The 19992-nt window shown below is 35.4% G+C and overlaps 1 protein-coding gene across 16 annotated transcripts; it reads left to right on the forward strand.

Annotated features, from left to right (window-relative positions):
- The first annotated feature begins 488 nt into the window (after positions 1-488).
- LOC135161053 (uncharacterized) lies at positions 489-19709 on the forward strand. Of its 16 annotated transcripts, XM_064118331.1 has the most exons (19): positions 489-536; positions 719-801; positions 1058-1178; positions 1524-1622; positions 2152-2282; positions 2939-2998; positions 4721-4911; positions 5188-5277; positions 6910-7103; positions 7202-7386; positions 7454-7532; positions 16592-16727; positions 16802-16912; positions 17020-17077; positions 17551-17615; positions 18393-18532; positions 18715-18797; positions 19054-19174; positions 19520-19709. In XM_064118331.1, exons 4-7 carry the CDS (start codon positions 1532-1534, stop codon positions 4880-4882), a joined length of 444 nt encoding a protein of 147 aa, XP_063974401.1. In that variant the 5' UTR covers positions 489-536; positions 719-801; positions 1058-1178; positions 1524-1531; the 3' UTR covers positions 4883-4911; positions 5188-5277; positions 6910-7103; positions 7202-7386; positions 7454-7532; positions 16592-16727; positions 16802-16912; positions 17020-17077; positions 17551-17615; positions 18393-18532; positions 18715-18797; positions 19054-19174; positions 19520-19709. The 16 variants fall into 16 exon arrangements, with proteins under 16 accessions (XP_063974401.1, XP_063974393.1, XP_063974395.1 ...); XM_064118323.1 differs by having other exon boundaries at positions 4721-5666; XM_064118325.1 differs by having other exon boundaries at positions 4721-5422; positions 5507-7103.
- The last annotated feature ends 283 nt before the right edge of the window (positions 19710-19992 follow it).

Raw genomic sequence — 19992 nt, forward strand, 5'->3', positions numbered from 1 at the left:
TTGTATTATTTGACGGGCTACGCTCGTCCCGGTAATTGTTCATAGATAATTATTAGATTTAATCAACTAGCCATGTCAAGGTGACAAATACTGTTACGCCCCTCCTATGTTATATCTTATCTCTTTTATTCTTTGATTCGCTTTCTGCGGCCGAATTACAAAATTAGCCATCATCGTATTTATCCTTGTTGCAATTATTTTTGTCCCAGGTCTTAACTGCCTGAGTAAATTCATTTCATTTTATTTGTTTATTTATCATTGAAATTTGCTTTGTGTTTGTTTGTTTCTATTCATTTAATTTATTTAATTTATTGAATTATTTTATATTGATTATTGGCATTATTTTGTGTTTCCTTGAATTTGTATTAATGTATTTGAATTTGAAATTGATTATAGGTGTGTCTACTTGGTAGCGTAACAATCGCAGTGTAGACAGTGAGGTGGTTGTCGCTCGCTCAACATTATGCGGACCAGCCATAATAGTATATTTGAATCTGCGAAGAATTGTTTCGACAGGTGGGTTTATGTTACCCATGGTGAGTACTATTTTACATTATTATTGATAAGTGAAGTTATTTGTTTTCCTTGGGTTTATTTAATTAGGTGTACTTTCCATATTATTGTTATTTTATCATGCTGTTTTCTGTTTAGTGTGTATTTTGAAGATTTGATGTAATGATTAATAATTTTGTTTACTAATATTCTTTTTTCCTTGCAGGTTATGTTGCATTGCATTCCAGTGGAGGACTTATTCTATTTCAAAAGTGGTATATTCGTTATAATTATATCTAATTCTATTTGGTGAGTTATTTTAGAGTCCTTAGTTTATATTTTTATAATTATTTAATAGTCTAATTTTTATATGTAGTTTACTGGAGCATTGAGAATATTTGCTTCACTAATTTTGCTATTCATCTGTCGTGGAATTCTTGATTATTCGTATATTCGATTCAGTGACATATTTTGGAATCTATTGAAAATATGTTCGATCCTTTTCCATGCTCGTTTAAAGTTTTTGGAATAATTGTGTGATATTTATTTGAATTGTGTTTTGCAGGTTTTCCTGGAAATCTTTGTGGGGAGATTAAGGATTATGGAATATGCAAATCGTATAATGTTCTTTGGAGATGCTGACAATTTTGGAAGTTGGATCCGTATGTCTTGCTATGTTTAATTGTGTAAGTGCATTGAAATATTTCTTATGTGAGTTTATTGAGTTGGAGTATTAATGTGTTGTTTTTCGGATCATTTCATTTCAGTTGCTTTCAATTTCACTATTTGATTGCTACATGTTATTTGTTATTTCTTCCTTGAATAATTTAAGGTTATAATAAATCGATTTTCAAAGGTTGCTAAGGCTCTAATTTATTGATTCTATTTGTTCATTTTAAATCTTATATTGAGATGTAGTGTTTCTTGGAATTGAAGTGTTCAGATAGTTCGAACTCTCTTGAATCTATATATGATAATCAGTGAAATTTATTGTTTTAATGTCCTAAATGTCAGTTTATTTTATTTTGCAGTTCTATGTATGGTGCTCAGGAGCTTCACATGGATGATTGGACAATTTTATAAAAAGGGCAACGAGTATTTTGGAGTATTTAATCCTGTATTTTTAAAATGTAATTTATCGTCGAGTGAGCTGCACATATTTTTATTCTTTAAATTTATCGTTGTTTTTTATTGAAATAAAGTTGGTTCATTCGATCATTACTTCTGTTTTGAGTTTCAACAATTAATTTCGGTCTTTTAAGATCATTATTCAATTTATCAAGCTGATTAAAACTTTGTAGAAGGATTTTTAAGATTTGGTTACGGAAATTTGTTCTTTTTCTTAGATATTTTGTTTTATTAAACTGTGGAAAATAATTGAAAATTAATACTACTCTGTCATGAACTAGTTTCATAAATCGTATAAATCATTCTTTTGATGATTGTCTCATAATTAAAGAAGAACACGTATGGATACGTGACATGCCCATAGTGGGATTAGTTGCTTTTGTCTGGAATCGACAAAAGCAACTAAAAAGTAGAGAAAAGTTTATATGATACTTCTTAGTTGTAACAAAAAATATCGTGCAGTAGACTCATTTGGTTCATTGAAACATGATAATATTTTAGTAACTGATTTTCTTTTTTTTTTGTTTCCAGTCTCGTTTTTATTTGTGGTTCTACTGGGGAATGTGGTAATATTTGAATCTATCGAAAGTGCAGTGGAGAGGAGAGAGAAGAAAAAAAAAAATTTCTACGAAATTTTGCTTCGCGATATATCATCCCTGATGGTATGTGATGCAGTTGCTTTTGTCTGGAATCGACAAAAGCGACTGGAAAATACTATTCCAATTGGTTTTGCTTAATTTTTCTTTAAGATTCATTATATTCGTTTGAAACTTACGTTTTCATTATTTTAATGGATATTACTTGCAAATCTGTTTATTTTCTGTTCTAGTTTTTATTCATCATTTGGTTTGTATTGTGATAATCGAATTTTATCAAGGATCTATGTGTTGTAGCAATTAAAGGATGTTTCTTCCTTTCTATATTGTGTGTATCTGACAAGTACGGTAGCGTTTTCTGAACAAGTGGTAACTATATATATCTACATTTTTATTTTTGAATAAGATTATTAGCATAAAAATTCTTGTTTGATCTTATTTAAAATAGATATTTATTTATTATTTGTATTTATATACTTTTATACGGATCTTTTCATTAAATTGTATGCTGGCGTAAAAGGTATTAATTGTTTCAAAATCTTACAATAATAAAATTCTGTTTACTTCCTAGAAATATTCTTTTCTAGCGTACAGAAATTTTCCTATATATATTATGTAGTATCAGTGTGCTTGTTAGGATTTATAGTTTAATTGTATTCTTAATATTCATTTTTGCTAATATTATATATTTAATAATTTTTATCTATATTTTATCCTTATAGCCTAAACAGGGGACCCTGCAGCTCGTCAGTTCTGCAGTAGTTTATGACTCCAAACCCCAAGTAAGTAGTGTTTCTGTTGTAATTCTTTCGCTTTCATATAACTTCCACTGTAGTGTTCTGTTTGGTTCGCATTGCGTTATGGATAATGTTTCATTCACTTTAAGGATTTTCCTTTATTTGTTTTATTTTTTTTTCGATTGGTTTTTACTTCACACCTACTTGTCGCTGTTGATGCTATATGCATCGAGCCAGACCCTGGGTTCCTCTTCGTCACCTATGTCGATGAGGGGTGGTCTAGGGGAAGGTATAGCAGTTGGTGCTGGATGGGGAGCTGCTGATGCTAGAGGCTGGTCTAGGTTGGTCACTGCTCCCTGCACATAATTTTCAAATCGTGTGTTGTGTCGTGCTCTGCGGGCGTAAAAATTGGTCAGGACTCGAATAGGTGGGTACGATTGCCCTGGTGCTGGGGGATGTCGAGGTAGCATGTGCGGTTGTAAGGGAGATCGTCTTGGAGGCGGAGGCGTCCTGTGTGATGGTGCTGGTGGAGATCGGCTCCTGTCGTTTAGGTGATACCGCCTGTCATCGTGGGAACGATTTGGGTAGTCCCTTCGCCGAGGTCGATCTGTTCTGGATTCTTTCCAGTTTTTGCAGAATTCACATTTGCACGGGTTTCTTCTGGATGGCCTCACTATGGCAATGGGTTTTTCTGGGGCACTCGTGGTTGCCAGTTGAGGTTGAAGGGGGAATGGCATTTTCGTTTCTTTTCCTAGTTTACCAGTCAATTGTTTGTTGTTATTTTACTTCACTAATTTGCTTTTTTTTTTTTTATTGCACCAATTTTGACACCAAGTTTTTGTTATTTTCTTTTTCTTCGTTGTTTGTTTAATTGCGTTTTTGGTTTTTTTTTTTTTTTTTTTTTTTTTTGTGTAACAGATCTATATGGGAGCACAACCTGCTGTGAGTGAGGACTCTGATCGACTTACTCATTTGTAGGCGCTGTCACTGGATGCGGGGTGGATGTTTTGTCTACACGTGTGATAAGTCGCCAAGGTATTGGAAGTGGTAAGGGGATCTCTGTGAGGATGCAGTGCATTGAGTCAAAATCTGCTCATGAGTTAGTCTCATTTTGCTGTTATATATTCTTAATTAATTTTTGTATATCCTAATTGTTCATCGGTTGCGACTATCGTACTTGTCCATTTATATACTTGTGTGGTATTTGTGCAGAAAAGATTTAGTGAGAATTCAGAACTAATTGTTCTCTATGCTTTTCAATATTAATTAGCATTTTTTGTTCTGGAGATTTTGAAATATTAGTATTACTCGATTGGTAGATATGATCATCTGATAGAGATAGTTTTAAAAAGTATGAATCTTCATTCCTGATTTTGTGTCTAATTCAGAAATCTTTACAATCAGCTTTATTGCCAATGCTCCAGTATCTATCTATCTATTTTTGTCGTTTTTTTTTTTTTTTTGTTTTATGTTTTATTTTTAGTGAAAGCGGGAGAATATTATCTTTTCATGCGCAATCCATTTCGTTCCTTTTTTCCCTATCGATATATTAATTATTAGTATTAGTACCTTACAGTGAATAGTTCTTATTGTACCATTATAATGTATATATAGATTATTATTATCATTATTTTGTTTTTATCGTAATATTTTTTTAATGGATTAGTGTAGTTTTGGGTGAAGATTATTTTCTTTGCGGAAATTGTTTTGTATTCGTACTATTTCCTTTCAAACCTTTTAAATTGATATTAATTTCATAAATTACAGGATTTATCGCTGTTCGTGCGGCTGCAGATTCTAGAGGGAATTGAAGGACTCTATAGGTTCCTTCTGAGTGTACGATGGGGTCCTCGTTCTGCCAGGTTGCTTTTTGTCCTCGATGTCTTAAGTGCAGATTTTTCTTATATTGAAGGTGAAGTATATATCTAATGATGAATATGAGCAAGCAGTGCATTGATGTAAGTAAACTCGACTCATTATTCTGTTGTCGTATATAGATATATATTTTTCAAATAACTTCCATTGATAAGTTTACATATGTTTCGTTTAATTCGGTATTTTTAATTTTGAGTGATCTTAAGTGAGGTATTTTTAATAGTAGGATAATATGTATATTGAGACAGATTTTTTTTTTTGTGAATACTTGAGAGAATACTTGACTTTCAGCTTTTATTGTGGTTTTTATATTTTGATTCTTGAAAATTTCCGATTTAATTTGTAATTTCTGTTTGTAGCTCTTCATGGAGAGTTCTGAGGAAGATCATGTGGAACCGCAGATTTCGCATCGTTCTTTCCATGAGGATTTTTGAATCTGTGGTACTTCGGTATGAGGATAACCTATGCATCGTGTTGTTCATCTGATCAGTAGCAGCTTGCATCTTGCTAATAGTCGTCTGCATTTGCCGAATCTTCTCGCAAATATCGGCCGATCGAGTGTTCATCGTAGATACTGTTATTCTAGCATAATTTGTAAATGGAGAATGATTTGAATTGTAGCTTGGATCTGAAGTTTCCATTTTGGGCTCTGATTCAATACAATTTCTGTTATTTCAGGAAAGGTATTCTTGAGGACGATAGTTTCCCCACTTTCTCCGAGGGAGTATTGTACCACTTGCACTTGGAGAGGTTGGAGAAGTTGTTCAAGATGTGTTTTAATGAAACTAGTGTCAGATGGCCCTTCTGTATTTTCCAGCGTTTTTGTGAGATAACTTAGGTAGTTTTTCAGTCGGTCTTTTATGCTTTTCCTTTCTTCTGGTGAGAGTCGATTGTGTAGATGCATATGGAGGCTTGAAAGGTGTATTTCATCCATTTTCGAGATTCTGTGGATATAGTGTGAAATGTGTGAATAGTGTGAAATATGAGAAAAAAAAATGTAAGCCATGCATATCAAGCAGGGGCATCACCTTTTTCCTCACATCTTCCTCTATTTGGGGCTCTTTCAAGGTTATTCAATTTCGAATAATTCTATGAGTTTTGTTTTTTTTTTCTGTTCTGAAATTCTTTTGCGCGTTTCCTGTCTGTTGTATTCTGAGGGGTGGTGTTCTCTGTCTCTTTTGTTTTTAACGGATGATTCTTGCTAGGGTCCTACAGTTTGTATAGGTGGACTGTGGAGATGTTTCGGAGTTGGGGTATAGTCGAACATTGGAAAGGAATATTCGAGATTTGGGAGCGGTTTAGGGCTATAGGGTGAAGGGGATCTCTCTCCATAAGGTCTGGGGGTGGTAGGGATTTCGCAGGAATCATCGTTTGGATCGGGTGACAAGGGTTCATGTGATATATGGGGGGTTTTAGGAAGTCTGGGGGAGTCTGTTCTGCTGATTCTGGGATATTTTTAGGTGATTTATTCAATTCAATGAGTTGTCCTGCTAATTTGGCTGCTCTATTTCTGCGTCTATTCTTGTGTTTGTTCTTTTTCTTCTTGGGAAATGATGGGGTTGTACTAGATTTACTTTCTGGCATAGTTGTAAGAATAGTATTGACAGAAATTTTACTAGATTTAGGGAGGAGGAGAGGCAAGAACCGGTTGATCGCATCTGCTCGGCTCATGGTCCTGATACTGTTGATGATGCTGATACTAATGCTGATACTGGTGATGCTAATGCTGTTGTTGATGGTGGTGATATTGATGTTGATAATGGTGTTGTTGATGATGCTGATACTGATGCTGTTTGTTGTTGATGTTGATTCTGTTAATGATTTGTGAGGTCAATTGCCAGTTATTCAAGAGGGTAAATGGGACCAGGACAGTTGAAACATGCAAGATATTCAATTTTTTGTTTTATCCATATTTGATATCAGACATCAAGCAATCTATCTCGTTTAATTTGTCATTCAACACACTCAGTTTGGGTATGAAATGAAGCAGAAGCAGAGAAATTGGTTTTATAAATTTCTTAGCGTATTTCTAGCTTTAGAGAGCAATTCATGGTCAATAACGGCCTCTTTTGATGTTGTAGGTTCATTTATCACAACTGATACGGGTGGTTCTGAATCTGGAATTTTCCTGAATGATTTCATGGCAGTGTACATTGGTTCATTGTCCTGCTGAATGTTTATATTCTCTCTACGAGGTTTGTACAAAAGTAGATGAGTGATAGACACGCAACAAGCGCCTGCGAGCTGGAGACTCCAACCAAAGGCGTCATGTAAGGTAAAACCATGAATAATAAGATTTATCAATCCAATTATTATTTGAATAATTGTGATAATCCCTATAACAATTGATACTGTATTTCCGAAAATTTTAAGGCTGTTCCAGGCTTTTTGAACTGCTGATTCTGTGATTTCTTCTAGCATTTCCCGATCTAATAGATGTCTCATCGATATTGATCCAGTGGGAAGTTGATTTCCACTGGCAGCACGTGCCATATTGCTAACTACTACAGGGGTTTCAGCTTTTGTTAATAGTCTGTCGCGGAGTTTCTCCATATCTTGTTCGTTATAAATTCCCGATGTTCCGAGATTTTGAAGCTTCTCATATTCCCATCCAATTGGTTTCAGGGGATTAAGAATCCACGGTGTAGGAGCTTTCATCAAGTCTGGGTTTAGTGTGTACCAGTTTTCGTCTAAAAAAAATACGGTGGGTATTGCTGAATGACAATCAATTGCTGTACCTTTCCTGATTAACATTCGTGAGATTCCATTTAAGAAATAGCTTTCATTATTATAAGACACGGGAATTTCGAGTGTGCATTCGTCCGTTTTCCGAATTTTGATAGGTACTGCTGTACATTTTATAATTGTGACTTGTTCGCCTGTAGGGATTGCATGATATCCAGGGCCTTTCATTAAATGATATGCAAACATATCTGGTGTAAGGGTTGCTAGGGCAAGAGAATTCATCAGTGTTGTTCTCTTAGTTTCACATTCATTAAGGCGGATGTGGTGGTACAATTTCTTGATCTGTTTACGTATATGATATTCGATATGTACAATTTTTGCATTGACGTATTGAATGAGGTCGACATTTTCCGTTTCTATAATTCTATTAGTTGGGAATGTCGTTCCTATGACTGATTCTATTATGAAAAGTTTAGGTATTTCTGTTTGAATTAAAATATATCCGCATGTTGATACTCTTGCTCTCTGTTCTAGGGAGAAGGTGAAATCTTCGGTAGTGACAATATAAGTTGGAGGTTCATTAGCAGTAGCTTCAATTCTGGTTGCTGGGCCTCGGTATAGAGCGGTATATTCATCAAATTTGCAGTCCTTCTTCGGTTTTACTGACCAGAAGGCTTGAGTTCCTGTAGAATCCATGCATGATCCTGATAAGAAATCACATTTGGCTCCGGAGTTCAAGGCTACCTTATTGGTTTGAAGTTCAATTGTGGATGTATAGGAAGTGTAGAAAATTCTGACGAGAGCATTGACGATAACGTCGTCCCATGTACCAAATGGATCACTATACTGAGTTCCTTTACAGCTACCTGTAGTAGATGTCCTACCAGCTAAAGTAATAGGTCTACTATTCAGTGCGTTTCTCACCAAATTATCGATGAATATGTTATGAGAAACTGCCAGCGAGTTGGAATGGTGAAGGCGTTCACATTCGTGTTGATCTAATTCGACGAAATATTCTCGATGATAATTTTGTACTATAGAGACGTGCGAAAACATTCCACAATGATGGATTGTGCGTTCTATTTGTACTCTGCATTCGTTGATTTCGATGTGTTCGTATTTGTTTAATTGCATTAGCTCGATATTTATTGTAGTTGAGTTAGGATCCAAGAAGGGAACATTGCATTCTTCAACGTGTAATAAGGAGTAAGATGTAAGGTTTAGTGTAGACCCACTGCAGTCGTAGCCTATGAGTCCTTCAACAACCCTCAGATTTTCCCATATAATGAGAAAAATTATTTTTACTGCAACTCGTGCCATCCTAGAACAGTTGTCGGTGGCATTTTCTTTGTGTCGGGTAATTATGTATAAAGATTTATAACTAATCTTAATAAAGAATTCTTCTACTAATCAATAATATTATAATCTATGTTTTGATATGAGCGATTTGCATTTGTGAGATTCTTAGTTTATTAAAATGGACCTTTTTCGTGGTTCCATTAACATCAATTATTGCATTATTATTTTCTAGAATTTCTAATACTTCAAATGGACCTTCATATTGGTCTCCCATTTTTCCTTTATTGGGTTCTTTTAATAAAAATACTCTGTTACCAACCCGACAATTTTGAGGATTAGCTTTTCTGTCATAATATTGTTTTGATCGTAATTTAGCATTATGGAGGTTTTGACTGGCATGATGCTGAAGATCAGTTATGCGAGTAAAAAGCTCATGTAGGTAATCACCGTAAGTCGGATCGAGAGGTTCATTAATGGCTTTACTAGATGGCAATCTCGCCAATTTTCCAAACACCAGTTGGTAAGGCGTGTATCCAGTACCTTCATGTACACTAGTGTTGTAAGCAAAAGATGCTAATTCACACAGCTCGTCCCAATCAGTGTGGACACTGGCGTATTGTTTCAAATATTCAGTAAGGACATGATGAGACCTCTCTAGTGATCCGTTGCTTTGAGGTCGATAGGTTGTCGTGTGATATTGTGTGATTCTAAATTTTTTTGCTATATTCTTCATGAGGCTTGATAGAAAATTGGAGCCTTGATCAGTAAGCATGGCTTTTGGCGCTCCAAAATAACAAATAAAATTTTTCACGATAGCTGTGGCTATTTCACTAGAGTTTCCACTTTTTATTGGAATGGCTAGAGAATATTTCGTTAAAAGGTCTTGAATTGTTAAGATATAAACGTTATTTTTTTGTGTTTTTTTGAGAGGACCGACCATGTCCATTGCAACTTTATCAAATGATGATTTTGGAGTATCCGTGATAATCATTGGTTGTTTAGTTTTGACTCTAACTAATTTCTTCAGTTGGCATTGACGACAGTTATGAATGAGGTTGATGACGTCTTGTCTCATATTTGGCCAATAATAATTTTGTCTAAGTCTATTGAAAGTTTTTGTTGTCCCTTTGTGACCATTAATGGCGCTGGCGTGATATTCTAACAATATTTCCTGTCTATCTTGTTCGTTTGGAATCGTTACTTCTTGAGTGCAAACGAATATTTTTATCCGTATTCCCATAAATGTGTTTATTAACATTTGTTCTACCGTATTCCACGGGATGTCGTCAAAAAATTCGGTTTTTGCGACACTAATCGATTGTAAATCTAAATCGATAATTGCATTATAAACTGATGCTATACCATCGTATATATTTTCTTCAATTATGGAATCAGATTCGCGAGTTTTTACGGGCACTATAAGAACATGTTTCTTTGCGTACGGTATAACTTTAACGCGTCCTAAAGTAATATTGTCTATTGGGAAATTGATTTTGTGTATTAATTCTGTTGCTCCATTATCACATGGTTCACCTCTAGTTGTTGTGAAAATTAAACAATTATCCTGACGTATACTTAAATTATCTCGACATTCAAGGACATGTTCAGAAATTATTCGCGTATTAGGAGGATACCGTTCCTTCCTTCTTTCATTCAAGTTCTGAAAAGGGACCTTCGGTTGAGGAAAAATCTCGTCACTAGAAGCACTAGATTCGTCAGTCTGAGAATTAATTAATTGATCATTTTCCTGATTGTTTATGAAACGATTGTTACGCGGATTTGATTCAGTGTTTTCTCGGATACCTGTAGATGTTGATGTTAAGAATTCATCCATAATATTGGAGAAATTATGGTAATTTAAAGTTCCGTTATCGAATAGATCGTCACCGATAAGTTCGATAGTGTCGTTAGATGATTCTATGCCTGACAAGGGATTCTGATTACGGCTAACGTCTGCATCATCTCTTTCCGTTACACTTGTGTTTGTTGAATTCATTGGGTTCTGATTACTGTTGTGTGAATCAAAAATATGATCTTTAATTATTTGACTCTCGCTGCTGAGTTGGTTGGCTACATCCGACATCTGATCGTGTCTGTTATCATTTGCTACGTCTTCGGATCCGTTCGCAGAGCTGACTTCAGACAGATCAGATGCATTCGCAGTTACTGTTTCTTTATTCGCAATCTCTGGACTTTTTTTAGAATATGATACTATAATTTTGTCTACGTCGCTTCCGTTGCTAGAATCACTAGTTACTCTAATTTTCTTTTTTTGCCTATGTTTAGAATTCTTCTTTTTTCGTTTGAGGGGACCTGAAAAAATTGACTCGTCAGATGAAGAATCAGTGTTAATCATGAAAAGTCTCTTTATGTCGATTGTATGTATTTTATCTTGATTGGATTTTCCGTCATGGATCTGAGGAGGAATATTTCGTGACAGTGCATCGGCATTTGCGTTAATGAGGCCTGGTTTATACACAATTCTATAATGAAAATCTTGCATATTGAGTCTCCATCTGACAATTCGTGAATTTGGGGAGGAAACCGAACCGAGCCATGTCAGGGGCCTATGGTCTGTGACTAGAGTGAATTTCCTACCATAAACATATGGACGAAAATGATTCGCGGCATAGACTATCGCAAGCATTTCTTTTTCTATGGTTGAGTAGTTTCGTTCAGCCTTATTTAGAAGTCTTGAAATATAAGCTATAGGGAGGTCCTTACCGATGTCTCCTTGGCTGAGAATCGCACCAATACCATAGTTGCAGGCGTCAGTTGTAATGATAAACTCTTTAGTAAAATCTGGATATTGTAAAATGGGTGCTTTGCACAGAGAGTCTCTCAAACTGCAGAATGCTTCTGTTTCGTCCTCTGTCCAATTGAATTTGGTATCTTTTCTCAGGAGGTTAGTGAGTGGGTTCGAAATTTTCGCATAATTCGGAATGAATCTGCGGTAATAACCGGTGAGACCGAGAAATTGTCGAATATTCTTTTGTGTTGTGGGTCTAGGAAAATCTTTGACAGCAGTTAATTTTTTGGGGTCTGGACGGACTCCATCAAGTGAAATAACGTGTCCTAGATAAGTGAGTGTCTTCTTCAAGAAATGACACTTGTCGGGTTCTAATTGAAGGCCAGCTTTACGTAAACGTTCACTCATGCGGTTGAATTTTTCAACGTGTTCTGCGAGTGTCTGAGAATAAATGACAATATCATCCATATAGACAAATAATTCCTTTCCTTGCAATCCAAGCAAAACTTTGTCCATCATTCTTTGGAATGTCGGCGGGGCGTTTCGGAGGCCGAATGGCATTCGTGTGAATTCATAGTGAGCGAAGGGTGCTCGAAAAGCGGTCTTATGGATATCGTCGGGATGAATGGGTATTTGATGAAAACCACTGGCAAGATCAAAGCTCGAAAAGTAGCGAGCATTGCCAAGTTGGTCTAGAATTTCACAGATGTTGGGCAGAGGGTATGCGTCTCCGATTGTTTTGTCGTTCAAGGCACGATAATCGATTACCATTCTACATCTTTTGTTACCCTCAGAGTCGTCCTTTTTTGGAACAACCCAAATTGGTGAAGAATAAGGAGATTCTGACGGGCGAATAATTCCTTTACTTAATAATTCCTCGCATTGTTTAATTATTTCTTCTCTGTGAACGGGAGGCAAGGGATATTGTTTCTTAGTAATTGGGAGATCATCTGTTGTGCTTATGTGGTGAAAAATAACATTTGTAGCTCCAAGGCTTTCTCCTTTTATTATAAAGAGGTCCTGATTGGATTCGATCATTGCATCAATAGTGGATTTTTCAGTTTCGGATGGGTGATCAAGATGAATGAGAGATTTGATTATATTTGCACGATCTGGGGTGAGGTTTTCTTGAGAAACTCTATTTATAGAGATAGGACTACTGGGTATACACGGGGCAAACCAATTAGGTTTTTGGCTGAGATAATTGAGTTTTTGGACATTTGAATCGGAATTTTCAGAGGGATAATTGTCTTCTGGGTAGTCAGGACTCTCCTGTGCATCCCCTTCCCCTTGACCTGTTAACCAACAACATTGTCCCATTTTAATGACTGGCGTGGGAATTCTCAGATCTTCGTTGCAATGGTTGATTGCTTTCACAAAAGCCTCTCCTTGTATATTTAAGTCGGGACTTCCTATCAGAGAGATTTTGTCTGTAATGTAAAGATCGGGTATGAGACCTACATCGGGTGAATCTTTCGTTAATTTTACTACAAATGCACAAGAAGAATTTTGAGGGATTATTTGACAATCATCATAGGTTATTTCCATTATAATATCAGAAAAAGAGAACGTTCGGTGTTCATAGGATAGTGTGGCTTTGAATTCGTGAAAAAATTCGGCACCGATAATTCCGGCCTGTGCAATGGGAAAGTGATTGTTAACAACATGAAATTTTACCATATGGCTATGAATATTAACAGTGGCAGTTCCAATAGTACGAATGATATTATCAGTAATTCCTCGCAAATCGATTATTTCCTCGATGTTCATAGGGGCATGCAATTCAAGCGCTCCAATTTTAATTAAATTAACTTCTGCACCGCTATCGATCATCATAATAGTCGGCAGTTTTAATTGAAAAGAGTCAACTGTCACAGAAGCGATTCTCGTTGTTTTGATGCGCATGTGTGCAATACGTGCATATGGCGATTTTATTTCGGATTGGCTTTGGGGACTTTTGGGGAGTTTGACACGGGTGTGGACAACTGTAGGAATAGTAGATTCATTATTTGTTTCTATCTCATTAATGGAATGGTTTTTTGACGAAGTGGTTTCTATTAAATTGTTTGAAATTTTGTCTTTATTTTCCGTTCCCTGAGGGGGAAACCTTTTTGATTCTATAGGTATTTGACTATTTTCATCTTTGTTTAACTGTAATATTGTCTGTGCTGCAATGACAGAGCCGTCGCGTTGATTATTATCGTCCGGATCTGGATGACCGTTCAGCACCTCGTCATTACTTTTAATAAATTCTATATTTTTAGTTGATCGAAAGACTGAGTTATTGTTATAACCAAATCCTTTCCGCAAAGGAGAAGGTTTTTGTTCCCACAGAACTCGAAGTTCCTCGTGTTGTTTTTGTATATTTAGTTCACGTTCACGTTTGATAGTAAGAATTTCATGTTCTGATAATTTTGATAAATATTTGGAATTATTGATTTCGTCGTCATTAGTTGCATTAGCAGTTGTGTGAGTCAATTGACAGAGATTTTCTGAGTGAGAGGAGTCGGGTACGGGGGAATTAATTTTGTTGTTAGATGATTTTGTTAATTGGTCGGATTCGTGGTTAGTGATTTGGAAGGCCCTGCCAAAGGTGTTTGTGAGGGATGTGAGATTATGAGATTGGACGACGGTGATCTGTTGGTTTGGCTCCCCGCAGGCCCGCCGATAATCTGATCGGGGAGATGCTCGTTTTTTGACTGAGATTCCTTTTGACGATTCATATAGGCTAATTTCCTGCAATTGGACAACGTGTGACCTGGGATACGGCATAATTCACAAAATGAGCCAGGGATATATTGAGATTGAAAGTTCTCGAAATTTCTTGAAATTTCAACGTTATTTCCCGTATCTCGATCGTTCTCAGGATTATTATGAGTACGGATAGCGTAATTCCTTCCGTTGCTCCACTGGTAGCGATGATCGTAACGATTTTGATTTCTCGGATAGTTAGTGCGATAACTGTTTTGATGAAAATTTCTTTGATCACTGGGATTTTGAAAGTTATTTCCACTCATCATTGGGGTCCCCTTATTGAGATTTCCATTCGATGGTTGAGGAGAGTTAACAATATTAATGTTTGACTGCGTGGGCTCATTGTTATTTTTGCGTTGTTTTTTAAATCGAGTGAATCCCACAAAATTTTCGCGTTCGAAAAATCTGCCTGAATCTCGTTCGTGTATTTTATAGACTTCAATTGCATTTTTAAAAGTTTCTTCGAGGGTCGTATGAGGTTTGGCTAAACATTGAATACGCACAGAAGGAGGAAGACCATTGAGAAATGCTTGAATAGTATCTTTTTCAATTTTGAACTCCTCATCATCGGAAAGCAAACCACGATCGAGCTTTTCTGTATTGATGACATCAATGTATAAATTTTTGACTCTGTTAATATAATCAACAACATGCTCATGCGGTTTCTTAGTCACATCTTCAAGTGCAGCTTTAAATTGATTTGCAGTGCGATAGGGGTCAAAAAACTCACGCAATTTAGACTCAAGCTCCTGAGGTGATTGATACTCCAAATTTTCTAACGTAGTGCGTGCACGACCTTCGAATTTTTGGCGAAGCAATGCTAAGAATGTCGGCATAGTTGCTCGATTCATCATTGAGCATACGCGGTTGCAAGCGCGCATGAATTGCGTCACGGTGATATTATAACCATCGAATCTTGGTACGTACGCGAGCGCATCTTTTACAGTGATTCTCAATCCAGTAGTTGAATTATGATTTTCAGGGATGACTGGATCGATTGGATTCTCTTTATGGGATTTAAGGTCTTCAATTTGTCTATGGATGTGGGAGAGTTGATCCAGTATTACATTAACTGTAGGGGAATTCGAATCATTCATATTGGGGGATTCAAACTCATTTACCGATGGTGCATCGCTTGTCTGTGTGTTGTTTTCCCGCATTACTTTCATTGTTTCGTTTAATTCCTTTATCATCTGTGCTTGTTCTTCGATTAATTTCAATTTTTCAGATAGAAGGATATTCAGTTCACGAGCTTCTGATAAATCTTCATGTCTAAGAGGTTCTGAAGTGGTTGCCATTTTGAACGATTGTTTTTAATAATTAGTTTAAAGTAAAATTGAAGTGACTCTAATGGGAACGGTGTGATTTTCGTCTGAATTAAATGATGATTTGGTATCTAAAATTCATGTTTAATAATTTTGAGGGTCCAACATTTTGGAATAAATTTTATTGATTTATGTCTTGATTCACATGAAAAGGAAATTTAGAATGCTGATTTTCATATTATATTAGAACCTCAAGCATGATTGATGTCGAAAATTAATATCGCAAGAGTGATAAGTGAATTGAGAGAGAGAAATTTATTCATTTTCGTCAAATCTTCATAACCGGACGTGATTTGATTTTATTTCTGAAAGCTGGGAGTAGACATTTTCGTTTCGTTCTTTTAATATCATTGGCATAGACATAATTTCCATTTGAGATAAAGTAGAGACAAGCACAATCGAACTCAGATACGAAGGTAAGAAAAGAAAAACCCCACACTTAGCACCAGAAAAAAAAAAATTTTATTTATTTATTTATGTAGGGATAGTATAAGGAACCCTGATGTTATTTCTGTTACGTATTCTCCGGAATTGTCAGAAAATAGGTGGAATTATTTCTTTGATAAGTGGAGAATCTAACTTGATCAATTGGGGCGGTATCTCTAGATCCGTCGGGAAGTCGAAAAAAGCGATAATCGTCGAGCGGTAACCGACCATCACAAGACTTGCCGTTACTAGGCTGAAGGTAAGATCTGAAATATCGCGACCATAGGGTTTTATGTTGTTTTTGGAGAATCAATCGACCTCCGGGTTTTAGATGGAAATGTTTTCTTTTGACTTACCTATTTCGTTCGTAGTCGAGGTTCGTTGGGTCGACTTCAGCTTTATCTGTCCTGGAATATGGCCTATTGTCAGCAATAGATGATCGTCTGCTCCCAATGCGGTGATTTTAATTTAGATGCTGCTGATCCGTTGTGGCGAAAATGATACGATTTAATGATTTGTTTTAAGGATTTCTCACGTCGGATGCAGGGCAAACTGACCATGACTCAATTGCAAGGATATTGTGAAACGTTGCGATAGTTCTCGTGGGATTCCGAATGGCAATAGCCCCATAAGAAGCCATTGGTTATCATTAGAAATCTCGGTAAAACTATCGAAACGCTTTTAACGAATATTTCTGCCGGTCAAATCCACGATTAAAATTGCGTTCGTTTTTAGAAAGGGAAGTCGACAAGTCACTTCACAGAGCCTCAATGCAGGCATTGGAAATTCCCGAGGTTGCAACTCAAATGGAAACACAGATGGACTCGAAATTATTAAGGAAAACAGGTGAGATTTTTCGAACCCCCGGTGTAGGGAAGCGGTTCACCAAATTACCCACAAACCGTAATAATTTTTATTCTCTTCATCGACAAACCGTTCAACATCATCTCCAGCCGAGAGGACCGCAGATAATATTGAAAGAGAGGACGATGAAGATGAACTCGAGATGAGGTGACAATTATGTTTCACTAAACTTCATTTCACGAAATTGGTGTAACTGAATTTATTTTACAAGTTTTGTTGATTTCTTCGTTACAAAATATTTAATCGAAAACAAATAAAGATATTATGATCAATTCGCGGAGTTCACAGTCAGTTCTCGCTGCACCGCGGAAATCTAATTGAATCGGTATGATTTATTGAATTTTTAATTGTTCAAATACTATGACGATTCTAAACTTCGGATAGAAAAATTGCCAAATTCGTAATAGGATTTTAATAGAGAAATCAGAGAAAGCCTGTTGGCTTATTACTTGTCTTTTTTTTGAAATAATTGAAAGACTACTCCGAGGTTGGACGATTAACCGATTATTCCGAGGTCCGACGATTAACTAAACTGTCCGGTGTCTGACGATTAACTGACTGTAACTCTGCGAGTAATTTGAATTTGCTAACAGTTGTTCCGCCTTGCGCATGCGCGACAGGCCCATTTCTGGCTGTGGAGTATTTTCGCATCACTCGTGTGTGCTTCGCCGAATCGTTACAATATGTGAGGACACTATAATTATTATTCATTTTCCATTACATTAATTTCAGTTTTCCTTTTGATGCAGTGTTACATTTTAATTGTTGAAAACAATAATTAGTTTGTTGATCGCTTTCTTTTTGTATTCTTTTTGTTTATACTTTTCTTGATGTGAGATTATTTTATTTGTAATTGTATTATTTTCATTAACTTTAAATACGGTTCTGGAGTCTCCTATAATTCTTCCTCTTGGAGTGAACTCTGGAATTCGAAGCGTACGACATAATTTTGGAGGCACTTTCCTCCTTGTCGCGGCTCTTCACCTGCCTCGGCATTGCAGGTTGATTTTTCTAATTATTAAATTGTATTCGTGGGCTCCTTTTTGGTCCCGTTATTTTGTATTATTTGTATTATTTGTCGGGCTACGCTCGTCCCGGTAATTGTTCATAGATAATTATTAGATTTAATCAACTAGCCATGTCAAGGTGACAAATACTGTTACGCCCCTCCTATGTTATATCTTATCTCTTTTATTCTTTGATTCGCTTTCTGCGGCCGAATTACAAAATTAGCCATCATCGTATTTATCCTGGTTGCAATTATTTTTGTCCCAGGTCTTAACTGCCTGAGTAAATTCATTTCATTTTATTTGTTTATTTATCATTGAAATTTGCTTTGTGTTTGTTTGTTTCTATTCATTTAATTTATTTAATTTATTGAATTATTTTATATCGATTATTGGCATTATTTTGTGTTTCCTTGAATTTGTATTAATGTATTTGAATTTGAAATTGATTATAGGTGTGTCCACTTGGTAGCGTAACAATCGCAGTGTAGACAGTGAGGTGGTTGTCGCTCGCTCAACATTATGCGGACCAGCCATAATAGTATATTTGAATCTGCGAAGAATTGTTTCGACAGGTGGGGTTATGTTACCCATGGTGAGTACTATTTTACATTATTATTGATAAGTGAAGTTATTTGTTTTCCTTGGGTTTATTTAATTAGGTGTACTTTCCATATTATTGTTATTTTATCATGCTGTTTTCTGTTTAGTGTGTATTTTGAAGATTTGATGTAATGATTAATAATTTTGTTTACTAATATTCTTTTTTCCTTGCAGGTTATGTTGCATTGCATTCCAGTGGAGGACTTATTCTATTTCAAAAGTGGTATATTCGTTATAATTATATCTAATTCTATTTGGTGAGTTATTTTAGAGTCCTTAGTTTATATTTTTATAATTATTTAATAGTCTAATTTTTATATGTAGTTTACTGGAGCATTGAGAATATTTGCTTCACTAATTTTGCTATTCATCTGTCGTGGAATTCTTGATTATTCGTATATTCGATTCAGTGACATATTTTGGAATCTATTGAAAATATGTTCGATCCTTTTCCATGCTCGTTTAAAGTTTTTGGAATAATTGTGTGATATTTATTTGAATTGTGTTTTGCAGGTTTTCCTGGAAATCTTTGTGGGGAGATTAAGGATTATGGAATATGCAAATCGTATAATGTTCTTTGGAGATGCTGACAATTTTGGAATTTGGATCCGTATGTCTTGCTATGTTTAATTGTGTAAGTGCATTGAAATATTTCTTATGTGAGTTTATTGAGTTGGAGTATTAATGTGTTGTTTTTCGGATCATTTCATTTCAGTTGCTTTCAATTTCACTGTTTGATTGCTACATGTTATTTGTTATTTCTTCCTTGAATAATTTAAGGTTATAATAAATCGATTTTCAAAGGTTGCTAAGGCTCTAATTTATTGATTCTATTTGTTCATTTTAAATCTTATATTGAGATGTAGTGTTTCTTGGAATTGAAGTGTTCAGATAGTTCGAACTCTCTTGAATCTATATATGATAATCAGTGAAATTTATTGTTTTAATGTCCTAAATGTCAGTTTATTTTATTTTGCAGTTCTATGTATGGTGCTCAGGAGCTTCACATGGATGATTGGACAATTTTATAAAAAGGGCAACGAGTATTTTGGAGTATTTAATCCTGTATTTTTAAAATGTAATTTATCGTCGAGTGAGCTGCACATATTTTTATTCTTTAAATTTATCGTTGTTTTTTATTGAAATAAAGTTGGTTCATTCGATCATTACTTCTGTTTTGAGTTTCAACAATTAATTTCGGTCTTTTAAGATCATTATTCAATTTATCAAGCTGATTAAAACTTTGTAGAAGGATTTTTAAGATTTGGTTACGGAAATTTGTTCTTTTTCTTAGATATTTTGTTTTATTAAACTGTGGAAAATAATTGAAAATTAATACTACTCTGTCATGAACTAGTTTCATAAATCGTATAAATCATTCTTTTGATGATTGTCTCATAATTAAAGAAGAACACGTATGGATACGTGACAACATCCGTTTTTACGACATCG

Source organism: Diachasmimorpha longicaudata, chromosome 3, assembly GCF_034640455.1.
Source record: "Diachasmimorpha longicaudata isolate KC_UGA_2023 chromosome 3, iyDiaLong2, whole genome shotgun sequence".
Taxonomy (NCBI): domain Eukaryota; kingdom Metazoa; phylum Arthropoda; class Insecta; order Hymenoptera; family Braconidae; genus Diachasmimorpha; species Diachasmimorpha longicaudata.

Coding starts and splice junctions, on each gene's coding strand:
- LOC135161053 (XM_064118321.1), top strand. CDS start 1,532: ATGGTGCTCAGGAGCTTCACATGGATGATTGGACAATTTTATAAAAAG. Junction 2,283..2,938: donor GCGATATATCATCCCTGATG/GTATGTGATGCA, acceptor TTATCCTTATAG/CCTAAACAGGGGACCCTGCA. Junction 2,999..4,720: donor TTTATGACTCCAAACCCCAA/GTAAGTAGTGTT, acceptor CATAAATTACAG/GATTTATCGCTGTTCGTGCG.